Source organism: Camarhynchus parvulus, chromosome Z (genome assembly GCF_901933205.1).
Source record: "Camarhynchus parvulus chromosome Z, STF_HiC, whole genome shotgun sequence".
In the NCBI taxonomy this organism is placed as follows: Eukaryota; Metazoa; Chordata; class Aves; order Passeriformes; family Thraupidae; genus Camarhynchus; species Camarhynchus parvulus.
In genome coordinates this window covers 69,935,081-69,956,558 of record NC_044601.1, presented here as the reverse complement: position 1 = coordinate 69,956,558, position 21,478 = coordinate 69,935,081, and the positions used below count along the sequence as shown (strand labels likewise).

At 45.8% G+C, this 21,478-nt stretch overlaps 2 protein-coding genes across 3 annotated transcripts in view; one reads left to right on the top strand and one right to left on the bottom strand.

The window, feature by feature from the left end:
* WDR7 (WD repeat domain 7) overlaps nucleotides 1-11,604 on the bottom strand; it is a 38,760-nt gene extending 27,156 nt beyond the window's left edge. For both annotated transcript variants that reach the window (XM_030969065.1, XM_030969066.1), the window contains exons 1-12: nucleotides 11,498-11,604; nucleotides 6,343-6,511; nucleotides 5,569-5,675; nucleotides 5,092-5,170; nucleotides 4,779-4,953; nucleotides 4,167-4,243; nucleotides 2,931-3,050; nucleotides 2,466-2,611; nucleotides 1,978-2,080; nucleotides 1,723-1,864; nucleotides 1,052-1,300; nucleotides 331-551 (exon numbers count right to left, since the gene is read on the bottom strand). In XM_030969065.1, the coding sequence (XP_030824925.1) occupies nucleotides 331-551; nucleotides 1,052-1,300; nucleotides 1,723-1,864; nucleotides 1,978-2,080; nucleotides 2,466-2,611; nucleotides 2,931-3,050; nucleotides 4,167-4,243; nucleotides 4,779-4,953; nucleotides 5,092-5,170; nucleotides 5,569-5,675; nucleotides 6,343-6,498 (1,575 nt within the window). In that variant the 5' untranslated portion in view covers nucleotides 6,499-6,511; nucleotides 11,498-11,604. The remainder of the gene's footprint in view (nucleotides 1-330; nucleotides 552-1,051; nucleotides 1,301-1,722; nucleotides 1,865-1,977; nucleotides 2,081-2,465; nucleotides 2,612-2,930; nucleotides 3,051-4,166; nucleotides 4,244-4,778; nucleotides 4,954-5,091; nucleotides 5,171-5,568; nucleotides 5,676-6,342; nucleotides 6,512-11,497) is intronic.
* A 772-nt stretch (nucleotides 11,605-12,376) lies between these two features.
* Nucleotides 12,377-19,560, top strand: TXNL1 (thioredoxin like 1). Its single transcript, XM_030968701.1, has 8 exons — nucleotides 12,377-12,558; nucleotides 13,768-13,864; nucleotides 14,176-14,349; nucleotides 14,600-14,722; nucleotides 15,284-15,353; nucleotides 17,060-17,232; nucleotides 18,306-18,410; nucleotides 19,421-19,560. Exons 1-8 carry the CDS (start codon nucleotides 12,461-12,463, stop codon nucleotides 19,448-19,450), a joined length of 870 nt encoding a protein of 289 aa, XP_030824561.1. The 5' UTR covers nucleotides 12,377-12,460; the 3' UTR covers nucleotides 19,451-19,560.
* Nucleotides 19,561-21,478: the final 1,918 nt, after the last annotated feature.

The following is a 21,478-nucleotide window of genomic DNA, read 5'->3' as shown; positions in this document are numbered from 1 at the left end:
ATGAAGAGAAATGGGTATTAAACCCCATTTTGTTAAGCAAACTCCAGAGTTTTCAATCGATGTCACTTTGTTCATTAAATTCTATTTATTAAGTTTCAAGAGGCAAGACTGTCTCTAAACCCTCTTTTTAATAGCTTTAATAAAGCCCCTATTTTCAACCCTTTATAGAATTAAAACATGGTGGGAAAACCATAAGAAACAGAATAACCAAGCTCTTCTTAGTGAAGCTCTTGCAAGAGCTGGGTCAGTGATACATCCCCAGCATTCCTTGCTGCATTCCCATTCCCCAGGAGCACTGAGGTGCGGGAAGGGTTATCCTGGAGCACTCACACTGCAGTTTTCTGGTGGAACCAGCAGCTGCGTGATCTCTCCGCCGTGGACACAGAAGATGTGTTTCATCTCTCCCGAGAAGATATCCCAGATGATGACAGAGAAATCCACCCCTCCAGAGATGAGGTACCTCTGGTCGTAGCGGGAGGACACCTGGTGAGGGTACAGCAGGCACGTGACCTTGTTCCGGTGGCCTCGGAGTGTCCTGTGAGGGGGCCAGCCTGCCCGTGGGCAAAAGCACAGGGAAAGAGAGGGAAAGCAGAAATTCAACAGACAATCGACTCCCAGGTGCTTGTTCTGCACTCAGACCCCCAGACTATGAAGATAATGTCACATGGAACCCACACACCCAAGAGCAGCCCAGGCACAGCACACGGATCCCACCAGGAACCCTGGCAGGTTTCCCCACAGAGATTTCTACTGAAACAATCCCGGACAGCACAGGAGATGCTCCCCCACCTTATCTCTGCCCCTACATCTCAAAAACCCTGCAGAAACACCCAAATTCACCTGGCCCGGCTGGACAGCTGCAAGGACTGCCGGCACAGAGGGGCACAGCAGGTTTGTGGGGTTCCTGCTGCCCCTGCAGCAGCTGCACGATGGCAGCAGGCTGGTGCATTCCCAGCCCTGCACGGCCGTACCTCGGCGCAGCATGTGCTCCCCCTGCAGCAGCTGCACGATGGCAGCAGGCTGGTGCATTCCCAGCCCTGCACGGCCGTACCTCGGCGCAGCATGTGCTCCCCCTGCAGCAGCTGCACGATGGCGGTCTGCGTGGCGGGCACGATGACGATGCTGCCGTCCTCGCGGCCGCACACCAGGCGCCCGTGGGCCGGCATGTAGACGCTGGCGGTGACGCGCAGGGGCTCGCTGGCGTTGGCCACCATGCTCAGCTGGTCGATGATGCCCGCGGGCCGTGGGCTCAGCTGGTCAAAGGCCTCCTGCAGGGACCTGGACGTGGCTGCCTGCAGGCCTGGGAAAGGACGGGAATGCCAGGGCTGAGCTGGGAGATGGAACTGGATGGTTAAGGTCTCCCCAACCCACTGTGGGATTCTCTACTGGGAATGAAGTCACTACAAGAAAAATGCTAATTAAGATTTTGAGCATATCTGACAAGGTGAAGATACTACAACTCCTGCAAGGAGGTAACAATTAAACCCCAACTTTGTGATCCGTGGGAGAACCAGCACGGCTTTATCCAGCACAAACACACAGAAAGCACCAAGACCTGGCTATTACTGAGGTACCCTTGGCACCCTCATCCAGCACAGCTTTATCCAGCACAAACACACAGAAAGCACCAAGATCTGGCTATTACTGAGGTACCTTTTGCACCCTCATCCAGCTCAGCACAACCACACAGAAAGCACCAAGACCTGGCTATTACTGAGGTACCTTTTGCACCCTCCTGCTGCTCCAGGGTGTCGGGCACGCTCCAAATGCACAGCCTCCCCGAGGAGTCCCCTTGGATTAAGAGCCTGTAGGAAAACTCCCTCTGGCCACAGAAGAAGCGAGTCACTGGAGGACATATCAGGAGCTGTTGGAAAGAAAAGGCACAAGCTCAGAGCAGGCACAAAGCATGTGCTCAGCTCCAAGCTTCCCTCCTTTCAAAGCAGGACAAGCCCAACACAGCCCCTTAAAGAGATGTACCTGTTTCTCTGCTCTGTCCAACACGCTGTACAGCAAAGGTGGGATCAGGTTCTCCACTGCCTTCCCCACATCCCTGCGGAAGGAATCGCTGGCTGGGAGGCAGCTGCGGGTAGGAACAGAGAAAGGAGATAATACATTTATATTAATAAAATTCCTTGCATTTAAAGAGTGATTCCTACAGCAGGACATGGGTGATGCTCCCATCCTCGTGCTCTGATCACACGAGGGCAAGGAAGGAGTTCCCACATGATTTATGTGGGAATATCCAAGATAAAACACTATCGCTACCCAGAACACATGAAGATATCAGAAAGAAAATCTTTGATTTTACTCCTGTCATTTTTAACCTCTTTGATGCCAAATTTTGAATTCATTTGATAGCTTTATATTTACATGTCTTCCCTTACTGGATCAATACTTCAGTAGCTCTTCAATAAACTCAATTCAAATCAAAAATTAAATAAAGGGGGTATTTTTCTGTTGAGTACCTGGCTGGTAATTTATAGATGAAACTCTGTCCATCCTCTGTCCATACAATCACTTTATCAGCTGCCACAAAGTCCCCACCAGTCCAGGTCTTCTCATTCTCACTGGGCACTGAACATAAGAGGGAATAATCTCCAGCATCAAAGACCTGAGAGGAAACAAAGTCTGTGATTATTAACCAATTAATTAAATAGTAAAATGCCCAGGCAGCAGCTGGTTTTGGGTTCAGTATCACAGAATCATGGAATGGTTTGGGTTGTAAAAGACCTTAAGGGCCATCCTGTTCCAAACCTCACCACAGGCAGAGATTTGGATTAAATATCTAGAAATACATTAAATAGATGTATATTTACATTAAATATTTGTGTATTTTGATGCAGAGGTAGATTGAAGAGACCTGAAGCACCTTCACCTGGATGTCTCATGTGGTTTAATGGGGGTTCCTGAGGGAGGGGGCTGTGCCTTACCCTCCAGTACTTGGAGCACACGACGAGGAGCGAGCGCTGCGTGAAGGCGCAGAAGGAAATGCTCTGGCAGTTCTCGCAGTAGATGGGCTTGGACTCCTCCTCAAACACCGGCGTGGTGTCCTGGAGCAAACAGAACCAGCCCTCAGCCGCCTCCTGCCTGCTCCCTCTGCTCCCAGCACCGTGCCAGGCGCTCCTGCAGGTGCCGCAGGGAAAACCAAACCTCGGAGCAGGCTTTACTCCATGAAAAACCCAAACCTTGGAGCAGGCTTCACTCCATGATAAACCCAAACCCCTGGAGCAGGCTTTACTCCATGAAAAACCCAAACCTCGGAGCAGGCTTTACTCCATGAAAAACCCAAACCCTCGGAGCAGGCTTTACTCCAGGATAAACCCAAACCTCGGAGCAGGCTTTACTCCAGGATAAACTCAAACCCTCGGAGCAGGCTTCACTCCAGGATAAACCCAAACCCTCAGAGCAGGCTTTACTCCAGGATAAACCCAACCCTCGGAGCAGGCTTTACTCCATGAAAAACCCAACCCTCAGAGCAGGCTTTACTCCAGGATAAACCCAAACCCTCGGAGCAGGCTTTACTCCATGATAAACCCAACCCTCGGAGCAGGCTTTACTCCAGGATAAACCCAACCCTCGGAGCAGGCTTTACTCCATGACTCCTCCTAAGCAGATCTGCAGAGCACGTGGTGTTCCCTCTGGGCACGTAAATCCCCAGGTTCCCCAGATTAGTGCTGCTGACCTTGCAGCCACTGAAGCAGATTCCACTTCCAAAGAGAAGGTGATTTTTCCTTAGCTGATAAATGTATTTTACAAGAGGTTTCCCTGAAGAAAACCTTGATTTGCCCCTGAGATCTGGGGCAAATCTCCTTGAAGACTTTTATTCATCAGTACCCAGGAAACGGCAAATAACAGGGAGCTGGAGATAATCCCTTATAATGACTACTCCTAAAAACTGTATGGTCTGCTCAGCAAAATATTAACCCCGAATCACTACATGGTACAAATAAAAATCAGATTTAGAAAAACTGGACATAATCCTACACTTCATTTGGAAATCAGTTCTCTGAGGAGTACTAGGAATTCTGGTGGCAACTTAAACCAGTAAAGGAAAGTTCAGTAAGCTATTTTCCACTGGAATAGGAAAAAGGCTATCAGCAGAAAATATCAGGGACAGACCCCTCCATCCCACCAGCAGTGCCACTAATCCAGCAGCCTGTGCCTACCTGCATCCGACTGACTTCCGAGGTGATGATCCAGACCTTCAGGATGCCAGTCACGGACACGGCCACCACAGTGTCCTCTGGGAAACACAACATGAGGCACAGAGAGCTCCTCACCTGGGCACAGCTGAGCAGCAGTGAAACCCTGACCCAGCACTCCTGAGCACGTGCTTCCAGATGGAGTGTTCATTTGTGAAGATGGAACAAGGGACGAATGAACCCTTCATGGCAGAGATCACTTCCAGTTGTCCCAGCAAGTTATTTGTTGTGGGGATAAGAGCTGAGCTTTCCCACCCCAGGATTTTGGGAATGCCCAGTTTACAACTCTTGCTGAGCCTTAACTCAAGAGAGAAGTCCTTTAGTCAGGATTTTCTCCTCAGTGTTCCCCAAACCTCTCAGGAATTCCACTCTCCACAACAGGAACATCCCAACAAGACACCTGTCTGCCAGAAATTGAAGCCCACCAAATTAACACCATGAGCAGAACCAACCCAGCCTGTGCTCAGGTGACACCCCAGCTGATCCAGGATTCCCAGGGAAGCCGTGGCTGCCCCTGGCAGTGCCCAAGGCCAGGCTGGGACAGGGGAAGGTGTCCCTGCCACAAGAAACAATCACCTTGTGTCCTGTTGGAGCGGATGATGGTCATGGAGCTGATCCAGTCAGGAGAGATCTTGGATATCAGAGAGTAAAGAACCTCCAGGCTGGTTGCATCCACCACCAGAATTTCAGGGTAATGTCCATGGCACAGGAGTCTCCCTTCCCGCTGCGTGCCGACTGTGAACTGATAGAACTGCAGAGATGGGAGCAAACACAGATTAGAATCCGTGCAGGGCAGGCATCAAACCAGCCTGGCCCTGAGGTGTGCTCCCAAAGCCATCCTGCTGCCTGCAGAGGACACCTCCCTCGCCGCCAGTGCTCCCACACTCACCTGGATGCCCGTGTGTGCACAGGCCAGCTTGGTGAACTCGATGCACCTCCCATCGTTCACATCCCACAGGCACATCTCCCTGGAACACAGGGAAAACACCACCTGGAAAACAGGCTAGGCTTCCAAGCACCTCACACCCTCCACACTGGGGGGACCTTCACTTGAACCATTTATTAGGGATTAGGTCAGTTGTATTTAGAGAAACTCAAAATCAACTCCTAAATCCACACAACCTCCTGTTCCCTGTGAGGATAAATTACAGAACCTGCAGCAGTTCAAATGAGCAGCTATTACCCCCTTCTACCACTTAGCTGCTGCTCTCTGATTAATAAATAAAACCAATCAAAAAGTAAAATGTATTTGCTGAGGAATTTTCTCTTGAGGACAAAAGGATAAAAATCAAACACAGTGTTGAATATATGGGTAAACTGGGCACAAATTCCCATCATTGCACATAATAAACACTTAGAAACTCACCCACTCTCTGATGCACTCACTATATATTGCTTTTCACTGGAAGCTGAGGCCTTGGATAAACAAGTAACTGAGGCTGTATGACCAAAGAGCAGAGCTCTGGGATTGATCTGGGAGCAGGGAAAGAAAACAGAGAGTCAAAATCACACAAATGACCAGAACATCCATATCCCAGCTTCCTACTTCATGTGTTATATATGCATTCATATGTGCACACATGTTTAATTAACACAGCAGTGGATGGATCATCTTGGAACAATTTCTACTTCACACAGAAATAAGAATTTTCTGGGGGGGAAAAGCATTTTGCAAATTCCTCCCAATATTTACAAATCAAGAGCTGACTTTGGCTCAATTCAATTTAAATTGAGTTTGGCCATATATAAAAGACTGTGTTGCACATTAAGAGTTTTCCCCATAAACCCATAAATAAGAGGAGACCTTAAAGCCCCTTCCCGTGCCAAAAGGGGCTCCAAGAGAGCTGGAGAGGGACTTGGGACAGGGAATGGAGTGCCAGGAAAAGGGCTTCCCACTGCCAGATGGGATATTGGAAGGAACTCCTTTTCACAACACAGTATTAAACAGCTCAACTAGAAAGCAACTGGTTTAGAGCAGCTCCAAGAAATGGGAACGAGTTAAAAAAGGCGCTGCTCCTGTAGGAAGCCCAAGAGGCAAACCCCCTGTTTGTAACCCCCGACAGCGCTGTGGGCAGGGCAGAGCAGCTGCCCGAGCACGGGGAGAGGGAGGGCATGCCGAGGGGCACGGTGCCTCCATTACCTGCAGGTCAGGAGCCAGGTCCCAGAGGCAGATCTGCCCGTCGTGGCAGCCGGTGACGATGACGGAGCCATCCACGAGCAGCAGCGAGGACACGCAGTGCGTGGGGGCGCGCCGGCCCCACAGCACGATGGGCAGCACCAGGCTGTTCCCGGCCATGGCCACGGCGCGCCTGCAACCCCAACAGCGCAGCAGCATCAGGCACGGCCCGCTCCCTTCCCTCAGGTTTTTGCTATCTTTTCCCCTCATGTTTTTAACATCTTTTCCCCTCATGTTTCCCACTCTTTGCCCCTCATGTTTCCGGCTCTTTTCCCCTCACATTCCCTGCTCTTTTCCCCTCATGTTTCCTGCTCTTTTCCCCTCACACTCCCTGCTCTTTTTCCCTCATGTTTTTGCCATCTTTCCCCCTCATGTTTCCCACTCTTGTCCCCTCAGGTTTCGTGCTCTTTTCCCCTCATATTTTTGCCATCTTTTTCCCTCATGTTTCCTGCTCTTTTCTCCTCATGTTTTCCACTCTTTTCCCTCATGTTTCCTGCCCTTTTCCCCTCACGTTTCCTACTCTTTTTCCCTCATGTTTTTGTCATCTTTTTCCCTCGTGTTTCCTGCTCTTTTCCCCTCATGTATTTGCCATCTTCTCCCCTCATGTTTCCCACTCTTTTTCCCTCATGTTTTTGCCATCTTTTTCTCTCATGTTTCCCACTCTTTTTTCCTCATGTTTCCTGCTCTTTTCCCCTCATGTTCCCTGCACTTTTTCCCTCATGTTTTTGCCATCTTTTTCTCTCATGTTTCCCACTCTTTTTATCCTCACGTTTCCTGCTCTTTTCCCCTCATGTTCCCTGCACTTTTTCCCTCATGTTTTTGCCATATTTTCCCCTCATGTTTCCTACCCTTTTTTATTCATGTTTTGCCATTTTTTCTCTTCACGTTTCTATTCTTTTTTACCTTGCATTTCCCCCTTCATGTTTCATCTTGTCCCCTCCTCTTTCTGCCATTCATTCCCACCCTTTCCCCCTTATGTTTTTCTATCTTTTCCCCTCACGTTTCCTGCTCTTTTCCCTCATGTTTTTGCCATCTTTCCTCCTCATGTTTTTGCCATCTTGTCCTCTCCTGTCTCTGCCATTCTATCCCCTCATGGTTCCCACCCTTTTCCCCTCACATTTGGGAGGATGCAGCAGATGAGGAGCAGCAGACGGACAGACAGACATGACCCCCCAGGTATGAGGCAATGGTGCTGTTTATTTACTTTATGGGGGGTGGGGGGGGGAAAGGCTTCGGTCTCCCAAAATCTAAAATATTATCCTTCAAACCAAAAGGAAGGGGAGTAAAAGTTGGGGGCCAAACAGCACATCTCTGTGCACACAAGAATTTTTGCCCAAATCCCTCTTTTTAGAGTAATTTTGAAGTTACAAATGTTTTAAGCCCTGAGGCTGAAGCGGTTTTTATACCCCTGATGTTGCTATGTCCCTGTTACACAGACATTCATGTTGGAATATGGAATATCCTGCCTTAGGTGAAATCAACCTTGTAAATCCACTGACAAACTGGATCCTGGCCACTGTCCAGCAGGAAATGGGTCCAGCACTATCTTTACAGCAACATTTTGGATATTCTGAATATATTGACACAAAAAACACAGTGGAATTTCAATTGTCCCTGAGCCAAAACGGCCTCAATGACTGGGAATAGCAACTGAAGTTGTGGCAATAAAACCGACTTGAATTTGCACAAGATTTAAACCCCACAACAACCTTCTGTTTGTGGTAGCAACATTCCCAGCTTGCCCAGCACTTCCATGCTGTTAGAACTGAGGTTTTCTTATCGGTGAAAAGGTCATGTTAAATTAATAACCAAACACTCCTTGTGGATTATCTTGTGGAGCTTTATCCTCTGAACTCACCCCAGTTCAAAGCAGAGCTCTGATTTAGAGGAGCATGAAATATGTGTGTTTTTGTGGGGTTTTTTATAGCTATATACACGTTCTTCTACCTTGAGTTCTCACAGGTCTGTAAACCTGTTTCACAGCACTTCAGAGGGAATAAATCTGAATTATGACAGAAAAATTAAGGTCACTCTGACCTGCACAACCTGTGCCAGCACCCCAGTCTATTCCAACAGGAATCCCGGTCATTTCTCATGCGTGTAAACCCGCAGGAGTTGTTACTCCGTGTGATGAGTGCTGCCACCCCGTGCAGCCAGAGAACTGGAACGTGACTGTGTCCGTGGAAAAAAGGGGGAAGGGAGCGGGCAAGGGCAGGGTAATGAATGGCTAAGGATTACACATGGCTCCCGGGAGGCTCCTGACAAGCCAGGGATCAGCTCTGGGGTTTCCACAAAATCCACATCACCAAATCACTGGTATCACATCAAGTGACCCTTCCCAGGGAAGCAGCTCATTTCTGGCAGCCCACCGGCCCATCTTCATCAAAAGCTATTTAATTAAGAGCTCGAATGTAATGATCAGGATCAATAAAGAGCAAAAATCCAGTCTTTCTGCACACTGCAAACCACACCTGGCCCTGCAGAGTTAATTGTTATGCAATGCTGGATCAATTGCTCTGTCTGGACCATAACAGCACAGAAAGAGAAATTAATTCAGCATTTTAAACAACATTTTAAACAAACCAAGAGCTACAATTAAACCAGGCTTCATTTGCAGGGAAATCATCATAAAAACAGAATAAAAGCAGGAATAAAGTGTCCAGATGCAACAGACCAAAATGCAAATATCAACAACAAGAAAAAAACCGCCCACACAAACATAAATACCCACTCAGTTTTTGTGAGGAAACAAACCAGAAATGACTAAAGCAGAGCTGAAAAACACCAATGAGCAACACAAAAATCCCTTCCCACTGCTCTGCTGTCCTCCTGCTCCCAGTTCAGGGAACAAGTGACAGTGCTCCTGTGTCACGGGGCTGTCAAAACCAGCTGCATTTTTTAATAAATACAGAAAGTCCCCTGCTGAGGCCCAGCATTGCATCTGCACTTAACAATTCTGCATTTAGAGCTACTTCTGAACACTTCCAAACCCACCCCACTCTGAATGAAGGGAATGTTCAAAAGGAACATACAGGAGGGTATTACAACATACAAGAGCACTAGCACACAATTAACCCTAAGAGATTCAGGATTTTCCATGCAGAAACCACGTTATCAACCCCCTGACAGTCCCATTTCAAACCCAGGTGTCAGAGTATTTCACAGCAAGGCTCTGGGAGAGAGAGGAAAAACAAAAACTACCTCTTTCCTTCTAGTTTTTGACTGTGGCAGCACAAAGCCTTCATAAAAAACTTCCTTTTCAGGAAAAGCCACATCTTAATTCCCCAGGAATTTGGGCTCCAGAGCTTAGCCCCGGCACACACCAAGTGCAGCCCCTGGCAGCACCAAAATCCCTTTTTGTCTGAAAACAATCAATAATTCCATTTTTTGACATCAGTGATGACAAAGTGCAGGAGCAAATCAGCACTGTCCCAGGGCCAAAGGGGCCCAAAAGCAGGCAGGGAATCATCCCACAGCAATTCCCACCACTCAGAACTGCCCCAAACCCTCTATTTCCTGCAGAAAAGGGAACTTGGAAATAGAAAATGGAGATGCCACGAGTACAATTCCTCCTGTGTCTCCATGGGGTAAATTTGTCTCTATCCACAAGGGCCAAAATCCTGGTTTTCCTCCCAAAACACAATGGAGCAGATTATCCTGTTATTCCATGTACACAGGGATATACACACATCATCCTGTATTTATTTCCTTCGCTTGAAACTTTCTAACATAAAACCTTGCAAATAATAACAAATAAATAATATAGAAATAATTCTAATCTTACTACAATAAATGCAGGGATGTGGGAAACACATAACAATATTGTACAATAAACAGGACAAATGCAGGGATGTGGAAAAACACCTTCCAAAACCAGGATTTTTAAAATATTTCAACAGAAAGCAATTATTTAAATGAGGAAATGAACCAAAAAATGTTAACTAACATGTGACTCTTTGAACTGCTCTGCTTGAAGGTGGGACTTAGGCACAGTCAATAATCCCGGATCAGTTCCTATTTCAGTAAAGCCACTGAACTGATTTTTCAAGTACAAGGAATTAAACACTGAATCCGAGACCCCACTAAACCCCTTTCCAAGCTGTCTACCCAGAAATCCACACCGTGGGTTTTTACAGAAAAGCCCCCAACAGAACAAACCCACGGGAGGAGGAGGTAAAACAAAAGTAACCCCCCCTCTGTTACAGCAGAGCAGCTCTTCCCAAACATTTGTATTCCCATTAAGGAAATAATTAATCTCAGGATATGTGTACACACTCCAATAATCTGCCCCCAAAATACTAATAAATAGCACTCAATAGTGTTAAATAGTACAACATAGCTATGAATGGGCTATTTATGCATTTTGGGGAAATGTAATGATTTTATATTTAATGACAGGTTAGACTTTCTGGTTGTTACTTAGGGATGGACAGAAGAGACCATTGAGGGAGGGAGAATACAATGAGAACACCTTCCCTGGGTATGCAGGAGCTTCCAAACCTAGACAGAGAACAAAACACTAATTTGGGACACGAGACTGGAGTTAATTAACACCTTCGGAAGCCACTTGCAGGTTTTCCTGGTGCTTAATTTGCTGACACACTGAAGCCACAGTAATTTTTCCTGTTTCGAACTGTCACAAAGGACAGTTATCCAAAGCAGCTGGAGCACCCCAAATCCCACCCCTGGGTGCCAAGAGCACCGCGTCTGGCACAGGAAAGGGAAATAAAACCCGGGAAGGCTGCGAGGTAGCAAAAAATCGGCATTAAAAGGCATTTAAGCCCCCAGAGGATCCATTCCTGCCAGAAGCCTCTCCGTTAGCAGCGATGGAAACCTCCATCCATCCATTAATAACCCAGTGCTCGGTTTGAGGTGAACCCTGACGGAATTCCAAACCCCATCCTGCCCCGTTACCGCTGTCCCGGGATCCCTGGGCTCCCTGGGCTCCGACCCAGCCGAACGCCGGTCCCGGACCGCCCGGGTCCCCGCGCCTGCCGCTGCCGCAGCCTCCTCAGCGCTCCCGGCGCAGGGGATGCTGCGGGGCCCGCGGGGCGCCGCGGGCTCGCCCCACGCTCCCGCTGGCAGCGAGCCGCTCTCCCGCCCCGCTCCCCGGTCGCACCTGTTCGGTGCCGGTGGCGGTGCCGGTGGCTGTCCCGGCCCTCAGGCGTCCCGGGCGCCGCGGCCCCGCCGCGCTCGGTGCGGCAGCGGCCGGATGACAGCGCGGCCCGCGACACTGGCGCAAAGCTCCGGCCGGCGCACTTGACGGCAAGGTGCCGCCGCCGTGGAAACGGCCGGGTGACGCCGAGGGCGCGCAGGGAACCGGTGATTACTTGCTTCAAAAATTAATTCATTTGTTAGCGATTACTGCAAGGCTTTTGAATTACAGCAGGCGAGAGTAGAGTGCTGGGGGTATTCCTGGTGTTTGGCAGGAAAAGCGGAATTATGAGACATCTTGAAGTGACATTATGTTGTGTTCTAAAGTACGTTGGAAGTTGTCAGGAATGACGCTGCAAGTGGGATCGGAGAAAGTCCTGGATTTAATTTTGGTTTTATTTTGTGTTTATTACAAGCATTTATATCGTATTTCCTCCTTTTTGGCTTCAGCGTTTATTTCAGAATTCTTTTCCGTATCGCGACAGCGTGACTTTATTAAAAAACATAATTTAAGTAAGGTGACAAAAATTCACATCAGTTCTGCCTGCAAGACAGAAGGGTCATCCCCATAACGTCACCAAAAACGAGTTAATGACGGAACTACTACTAAATTTTTATTTTGATATTTAAAGTCGCGTCTCCCATCGCAGAATTCCCGCGCTTGCACTTTCTTAAAATGGCCACCGGAGGGCGCCGCGCCCTCACGGCCTGCCCGTTCTCAAAATGGCGGCCGGGGGCATCGCTGCCCGTTCCCAAAATGGCGGGCGGTGACGTCACTGCGCCCCGCCATGCCCTGCCCCAAGATGGCGGCCGGGCGGGAGCGGAGCGGGGCGGCCGCGCCTGCGCCCGTGCCAGCGGTGCATGCCGGGCGTCCTGCCCGCCGTGACGCTGCACATCGCACCCGGCACCGCCACCGGGGCCCGCGGCCATGGCGGGCGTGAAGGTGATCGCCAACGACACCGAGTTCCAGCCCGAGCTGAGCGCCGCCGGCTCCCGCCTGGCCGTGGTGAAGTTCACCATGAGGGGGTGAGTGAGGGCGGGGGGCGGCTCCTGCGCGCCCGTTCCGCCTCAGGCTCCCGGGAATGGCTCCGCTGTTCCCGTGTTTTTATTCGGGGTTCCCCGGCGCGGTTTGCAGCGTGAGGGGCGCTCCGGAACGCGTCAGTGCAGTCGCAGCATCAGCGCCTTTCTAAGTTCCGCGATTTTTAACACCGTGTTCCCGGCTCCTGGAATAAATTCCCGGTTTTCCCGCCGAACCCACTGCCCGCGGACCCGCCATCCCTCAGGCGCTCTGAGGGAGCAGGGGCTGCGCTTTTAAAGCCCCGTTAAAGGGCAGGAAAGTGATGGGAACAAGGCCCTGACAACACTAAAAACAACTTAAAACTTGGGAAAACATCTTTTGCCCCATAAAACTTGGCTGGATCCGCACCCCATTTGCCCGGGACAAGTAGAGTATCCCTTTTCCCCTCCTCAGCAGGGAGGTGCGACTGTGGTGAAATCGGGATGAATTTGTCACCAAATAAACCTCGATATCTGAATTATCCCCGTTAATTTGTGAAATCAGGGAGAATAGTGATAATCTCAGGGGTTTGGGGGTTCACAGCGCACCTCATTATTTTTTGGCTGCTGCCTCTTAGTTATGGGTGGTTTGTGCCAATTTTCTATATCAAGGTTATTTTATTCCACTTTTTGTTTCTCTTTCTCAGTGAGAAACTCCTTTTACAGGAATTGGTGCAGCTGAGCACTTCCTCCACTTTTGCTGACGCAGAATAAGTAAAAAATACACATTTTCATCCAAGGCAATGCAATTGAATCAAAAGAAACCAACCTCTGTCCTCCCAGGGCCAAATAAACACGGGGATAACATGTTATAGGTGTAAATGAGATTTGTTGTGGGAGCAATTTGATACGTGTTGACCATTAAATATTTAAGTTGTGGGTAAATATAATTTTTTCCCAGGAGGTAGCATGGACTAATGATAGGAGTTTCTTGTTGCTTTTGCCCTCCTTTGGAACACTTTCTCGAGCAGGACTGTGGTAAAAATGCTGCAAATAAAGGCAATAAATTGCAGATTGCCAGTTGGCATCCTTCATTGGATCAGCAGCTGTCAGCCAGGTAGAGCGGCTGCTTTTACAGCAGGATATCAGGGAGAGCAGGAACGTTCTAATTGCATTTGGGGCAGGCAGTGAAAAAGAAACCAAGAGTGGCATTCAGTGGAAGTGTCGCTTTTCCCACAGGTGCGGCCCTTGCCTGCGGATCGCGCCCGCCTTCAATGCCCTGAGCAACAAATACCCACAGGCCACGTTCCTGGAGGTGGACGTGCACCAGTGCCAGGTGTGTGCTCCAGAGCCTTCCTGCTGCCCGGGACATGGGCACAGGGGAGGGCACAGGAGCCCTGACAGTGACTTCTCCCAAGCTGGGAGACCAGAATCCCTCCTAAGGAGAAATATTCCTGCTGTGCTGCCCTTCCGTTGAGCAGTAATTCATTAATTCATTTGTCCTCAACCCCAAACAGTGCTTTAGATATTGCACACAGCACTAGGGTGAAATAAAGGCAAAAAATAAATAAATGGGTTTATTGGTGGGACGAGGTAGCTCCCAGTGGTGCAGGTGAGATTTCCTAAAGGATTCCTGTCTGCTCCCAGGGCACGGCTGCCACCAACAACATCTCAGCAACGCCCACGTTCCTGTTCTTCCGGAACAAGGTGCGCATCGACCAGTACCAGGGAGCAGATGCCGTGGGCTTGGAGGACAAAATCAAACAGCACCTGGAGAACGATCCTGGCAACAGCGAAGACACAGACATCCCCAAGGGATATGTGAGTATCTCCCCAGAGCTTCATGGGAGTGCTCGTGTAGCTCAGGTGGTTTGCAAATGTACTTGAAGTCAAATAGTTGGATTTTAGGCAGAGCTGCCCAAGAAAATCACTTGTCCGGGATTTCTTTTCCAGAAAAAACGTAAATATTGACATATACATGTTTCCTAAGAATGTCCCTAGTCATTAAAATGCATTTTGTGTGCCATACTGTGGCTGTCCCAGCTGCGAACTGTGTGCTCTCTGTCCCCAGATGGATCTGCTGCCCTTCATCAACAAGGCTGGCTGCGAGTGCCTCAACGAGAGCGACGAGCACGGCTTCGAGAACTGCCTGCGCAAGGACTCCTCCTACCTGGAGTCCGACTGCGACGAGCAGGTGTGCTGCCCGTGGGCCAGGGACCTTCTCCTGAGGGGCTGGGAGCCTGCAGGAAAGGGTGTGCTGCCCATGGATCCGGGGATGTTCTCCTGAGGGGCTGGGAGCCTGCTGGAAAGGGTGTGCTGCCCATGGATCTGGGGATGTTCTCCTGCAGGCTCCAAGGGTGTGCTGCCCATGGATCTGGGGATGTTCTCCTGCAGGCTCCAAGGGTGTGCTGCCCATGGATCTGGGGATGTTCTCCTGCAGGCTCCAAGGGTGTGCTGCCCATGGATCTGGGGATGTTTTCCTGCAGGCTCCAAGGGTGTGCTGCCCATGGATCTGGGGATGTTCTCCTGCAAGCTCCAAGGGTGTGCTGCCCATGGATCTGGGGATGTTCTCCTGCAGGCTCCAGAGTTTTCCACCCTGAGAATGCCCAGGCCCAGGGCAGCAAAGGCCCAGGATGGGTGGAACAGGGGAAGTGAGCCCAGCATTTTATTCCGGAGCTGCCCTGTCCCTGTCTCCTGTGCTGGGTTGGTTCCAAGTGCACAAACCAGAGTGTAATTCTGGTTTTTCCCTCCACAGCTGCTCATCACTGTTGCTTTTAGTCAGCCTGTCAAGCTTTACTCTATGAAACTGCAGGGGCCAGACAATGGTGAGTGCTGCAGGTAGAATTATGTATTGTTGGTTGATGGGCAAAGATGAGAGTTTGATACACAAATCAAAGGATTTATTATAGATTGACACACAAAGTATTTCTTACAGTTTGATACACAAATCAAAGGATTTATTATAGATTGGCACACAAAGTATTTCTTACAGTTTGATACACAAATCAAAGGATTTATTATAGATTGACACACAAAGTATTTCTTACAGTTTGATACACAAAAGGATTTATTATAGATTGATACACAAAGTATTTCTTACAGTTTGATACACAAATCAAAGGATTTATTATAGACTGATACACAAATATAAATATTTAGTATAGATTCACAAATAAAAATATTTATTATAGGTTGATATACACATAGAAGTGTTTATTAAAGGTTGGTACACACATAGAATATTTTATTACAGAGTGATACACAAATAAAGATATTTAGTATTTCTTATACTTTGATGCACGCATAGATTTCTTATAGATTTATACACAAATAGAAATATTTATTATAGATTGATACACAAATATTTACTATAGAAATTATTTATTATAGATTGATACACAAATATTTTACTATATTTATAAATAAAGTGTTATTGAAGTTTGATACACAAATAAAATATTTATTATAGATTGATGCACGCAGAAATGTTTGTTATAGATTGATACACACATACAAGAATTTATTATAAATTGATACAGATTATTTATTGTAGTTTGATACACAAATAGAAATATTTGTTATAGGTTGATACACAAATAAAATATTGTGGATAAAAATGAAATTTTATTATGTGATACACAAAGAAAGTATTTAGATAGATTGATACACACATAGATAGAAGTATTTATTATAGATTCATACACGAAGTATTTCTTATAGTTTGGTGTACACATAGATTTATTATAGATTGATACACAAATATAAATATTTATTATAGATTCATACACAAACAGAAGTCTTTATTATAGATTGATACACAAATTATTTATTGTAGTTTGATACACAAATAGAAATATTATTATAGGTGGATACACACATAGAAGTATTTATTACAAATTGATACACAATACTTTGTGGTTTGATACACAAATAGAAATATTTGTTACAGATTGATGCACACATAGAAGTATTCTTGATTGATACACAAAAAAATACTTATTATAGGTTGATACACAAATGAAGTATTTCTTGTAGTATGATACACAAATAGAAATATTTCTTACAGATTGCTACACACAGAAGTATTTATTACAGATTGATACCCACATAGAAGTGCTTGTTATAGATTGATAATCTATACACAAATATATATTATTTATAATAGATTGTTGTACAGATATAGAGTGATACACAAATATTTACTATAGTTTGATACACAAATACAATATTTATTACAGATTGATACACACATAGAAGTATTTATAGTTTGGTAGGCTGCAGAGAGATACCTGGCTGTAATTCCAGGCCAGAGTGAGATCCACTGAAATCTTCCCCATGTTTTATAGTAACCCAATCTCCTGGCTGGGTCCTGCCATCCCTGGGGACTGTAATTCCCATTTCCCTGTGTGTGCCCAGGGCAGGGCTCCAGATCCATCCCTGGGGACTGTAATTCCCATTTCCCTGTGTGTCCCAGGGCAGGGCCCCAGATCCATCAAGGGGAGTGTAATTCCCATTTCCCTGTGTGTCCCAGGGCAGGGCCCCAAGTCCATCAAGATTTTCATCAACCTGCCGCGCTCCATGGACTTTGAGGAGGCGGAGCGCAGCGAGCCCACGCAGGCCCTGCAGCTGGGCCCCGAGGACATCAGGGAGGATGGCATCGTGCAGCTGCGCTACGTCAAGTTCCAGAATGTCAACAGTGTCACTGTGAGTGCCACCAGCTCAGGGGCTGTCACTGCTCTGGTAGTCTGCGTTTTCTGTCAGAGCCCAGCCAGCCTGGCACTGTGGGAATCCCAGCTGGGGGGGTTTTACAGGCTGCCAGGAAAACAGCACTGCTCTCTGAGTAATTATTAAATGAAGAGACAGAGATGTGTAGAATGGGAAAAAAGCTGTGATGTGGCCAGCTCCCACATCTGGAGCAGCTGGAAGAGGGAAGAGACGAGGTGTGCGAATGTCAGAGCCCAGGACATCCCTCTGTCTGTCCTGGGCAGCCAGGACCCCTGCCAGGCGGCTCAGAACCCAAAACACCCGTGGGGTTGAAAGTTACCAACCTTAGATATGAAGATCCACAAGCCATGACAAGTTAAGTAGAATAATAGTGAAGTCATCACGAGGTGGAAAAGTAGATTTTAAGGTTTCTGGTATGGAGGGAACTGGGCATGTCCAGCCTTTCTCCTTCTTCTTGGCCTCCATCTTCTGCTGTGCTGTTGGCACTTACAGATCAGTTAAAGTAATTGTAAACAGTGTACACGTAGTTTTTAGTAGAAAGGGGGCAGGCAGAGTGCCTGGAGCTGTCCTGCTGGACAGACCTCAGCAGGACAAGAGAAAGAATTTTCTAGATAAGATACAATAAACAACCTTGAGAGCCCTGACTCCTTCTTCAAGGGCCCGGCTGGGAAAAAAGACTTTGAACTCTTCTCAAAGTCACTCTGAGCTGGAGATCCCAACAACGGGGATCTGACTCCATGGTTCAGAAGGCTGATTTATATTTTATGATGTATATATTATTAAAACTATAGTAAAAGAATGGAAGAAAGGATTTCATTAGAAGGCTAGGAAAGAATAGAAAGGAATGATAATAAAATCTTGTGATTGGCCATTAATTAGAAACAACCACATGAGACCAATCAAAGATGCACCTGTTGCATTGCACAGCAGCAGATAATTATAATTTACATTTTGTTCCTGAGGCCTCTCAGCTTCTCAGCAGAAAAGAATCCTGGCAAAAGGATTTTTCAGAAAAGATCTAAACTCCTTTTTTTGGTTTTTCCCCTCTGCAGTTGTTTGTGCAGTCCAATCATGGTGACGAGGAGACAACGAGAATCACATATTTCACGTTTATTGGCACTCCAGTGCAGGCCACCAACATGAACGACTTCAAACGAGTGAGCTCCTTGCTTTGATTTTTTTATATTCAAATAAAATCAAGTAAATAGTTTCTTTTATTTATTTTCGATTTTAAAACAAACTGCTTCAATATTTCTGGTACAAATTTCAGAGCACTAACACCAACATGGCACCTACTTAATTCTTAGCAGCAAAACTTGATCCTAACTAAAACTTCATTCCTTTTTTTAACTAAAACTTCATTTCTCTGCTGCTAATAAGTTAATAAAGGAGTTGAACAGCTTTTCCTGCCCTTCCCTACCACTCAAGATCATTCAAAAATCATTCTGCTGCTCTAAAATAAACACAGATTTTAGACTTCCCTCATTCTCCCAAACGTTGGCTGCCAGTGTTTCTTCTTTTGCATTTTTTGCCATTTTCCCATCTTTCCCCTTTTTCTCCTGTTTTTTCTAATTTTCCATTTCATTTGCCTATTTATTCCCATTTCCCCCTCTCATTTCCCCCAAAATCTCAATTTTCCTCCATTTTTTCTCCTTTTTTCCTCATTTTTCTACCTTTTTTTCATCTTTTTCCCACTTGCCCCATTTTTTTCCTCAACATAACCACTTCCCCCTTGTAAAATACTTCATTTTTTCCCCCAAATTACCATTTTTTCCCTCTAAAATTCCCACTTTCTCCCAAAATCAAAAAAATGGGGATTTGGATGGGAAAAATTGGAATTTTGGGGGGAAAAAGGGAATTTTGACAGGAGAAAAAGGGAATTGTGAGGAAAACAAAAGGGAACTTTGCGGGGAGGGAAATGGAGAATTTTTGGGGGGAGAACGGGGATTTTTGATGGGGAAAAAGGGAATTTTGGGGTGGAAAAAAGGGAATTTTTGGGGGAAAAAAGGGAATTTTGATGGGCGAAAAAAGGGAATTTTGGGGACAAAAAAAGGGAACTTTGCAGGGGAGGGAAATTGAGAATTTTGGGGGGGAAACGGAGATTTTTGAGGGGGGAACAAAGGGAATTTTTGGCAAAGAGGGCTGACTGTGCTCTTTCCTCTTGCAGGTAGTGGGCAAGAAGGGAGAGAGCCACTAGGAAGCCATGGAAAGCCTGGTTTTCCTTTCTCCATTCCTGGATAAGTGCTGCCATAAGCAGGGACTGTCCCTTTGATTTGCTGCCATTCCCAATAAATCATTGCTTTAGCTGGAGCATCTTCCTCATCTCTTCCTCCTCCTCCTGCTGCTGCTGCTGCTGCTGGATTTGTAAATAAAACCGCTGACTTTTGCCAAGGTGCATTTTCTTCTTGCAGGAATGAGCAGAGGCTGTTGCCAGGGCTGCTGAGAGTTTCCCGTGGCACCTGCAAGGAAGGTTGGAGTTGCTGTTACCCACACCTCTTAGGGCCATTCCTGAAAATCAGAGTAGGAAACAGATTGTACAGTTCTGGTTTTTTAAATTTATTTATGACATTTTTAGGGTTCGTTCCCCAAATTCCTGCACAGCAGGAACCCCACAAGTTCATTCCCTAAAAATCAGAGCACAGGGAGCAGATTGTACAATTATTCTGGTGATTTATTTTATTCATGACATTTTTAGGGTTCATTCCCCAAAATTCCTGCAGAGCAGGAACCCCACAGGTTCATTCCTAAAAATCAGGGCACAGGGAGCAGACTGTGGGGTTATTCTGGTTATTTATTTTATTCATGAACTTGTATTCTTTTATTTGTTTTGGTACACAAATAGAAATAGTAAGGTAGGTGGATACAAAAGATTTTCTTGTAGTTTGATACACACATAGAAATATTTCTTATGGATTGATAGACACATAGAAATATTTATTACAGATTGATGCACAAATAAAGGATTTGTTCTAGGTTGATGCACAAAAAGAAATATTTCTTATAGATTGATACACACAGGAAAGTATTTATTAGAAATTGCTAATCCATACACCAATATCTATTAAGTATTTATAATAGATTGATATACAGATACAAGTGTTTATTCTAGATTGATACACCAAGAGAAATATTTCTTCTAGCTGGATACACAAATGATTCTAGATTGATACACAGATTATTTATTGCAGTTTGATACACAAATAGAAATATTTATTGTAGGCTGATGCAAAAATATTTATTCTAGATTGATACAGAAATTATTGCAGTTTGATACACAAATAGAAATATTTATTATAGATTGATAGACTCATAGAAGTATTTATTACAGATTGATACACAATTAGAAATATTGATTCTAGATTGATAGACACAAAAAGTATTTATTATAGATTAGTACACAAATGATTTCTTGTAGTTTGGTACACAAATAGAAATATTTATTACAGGTTTATACACAATAGAAGTGTTTATTAAAGATTGCTAGTTATACACAAATATATAATAAGTATAATAGATTGAGATACAAATAGAAGTATTTATTATAGATAGATACACAAATAGAAATATTTATTGTAGACTGATACAAAAATATTTATTCTAGATTGCTACAGAAATTATTTATTGCAGTTTGACACACAAATAGAAATATTTCTTGTAGGCCGATACACAAATAAAGTGTTTATTGTAGAGCACAGGGAACAGTTGTAGAATGATTCAGGTTATTTATTTTATTCATGAACTTTATTTGGATCCTGGAACTTTATTTACATTCCTTGCTTTGTACTCTAGGACTTTATTGATGACGGTTTTAGGGTTCATTTCCGTGTGCTTGAGGAGGAAATGTTGGTTCCCATCCAGGTAAGACGTGTTGGGGTTCATGCCGCAGCATTCCCGGCTGGCAGCAGCAGCGCGTCCGCAGGAGCCGCAGAGTTCATTCATTGCCTCGTGAATCGCTGCGCGGGGATTTGTGAATGGCCGCGGTGCCGGGAAGGTGAGTGCCTGCGGGAATGGAATTGCCAACGTTCCCAGCACGCTGGAGTTCCGTGCTCATCAATGAAAATAAAATCATCATTTTAAAACCTACAAAGAAATAAAAAAGCCCTAAAAACCTGCCCCAAAATAAAAATAACAATTAAAAAAATAAAATAAAAATCCTAAAAAAAAGCCCAAAACAAAAATAAGGATTACAAAAATAAAATTAAAACCCTAAAACCCAAATAAAAAT

Coding starts and splice junctions, on each gene's coding strand:
- TXNL1 (XM_030968701.1), top strand. CDS start 12,461: ATGGCGGGCGTGAAGGTGATCGCCAACGACACCGAGTTCCAGCCCGAG. Junction 14,350..14,599: donor CAGACATCCCCAAGGGATAT/GTGAGTATCTCC, acceptor CTCTGTCCCCAG/ATGGATCTGCTGCCCTTCAT. Junction 17,233..18,305: donor AGAATGTCAACAGTGTCACT/GTGAGTGCCACC, acceptor TCCCCTCTGCAG/TTGTTTGTGCAGTCCAATCA.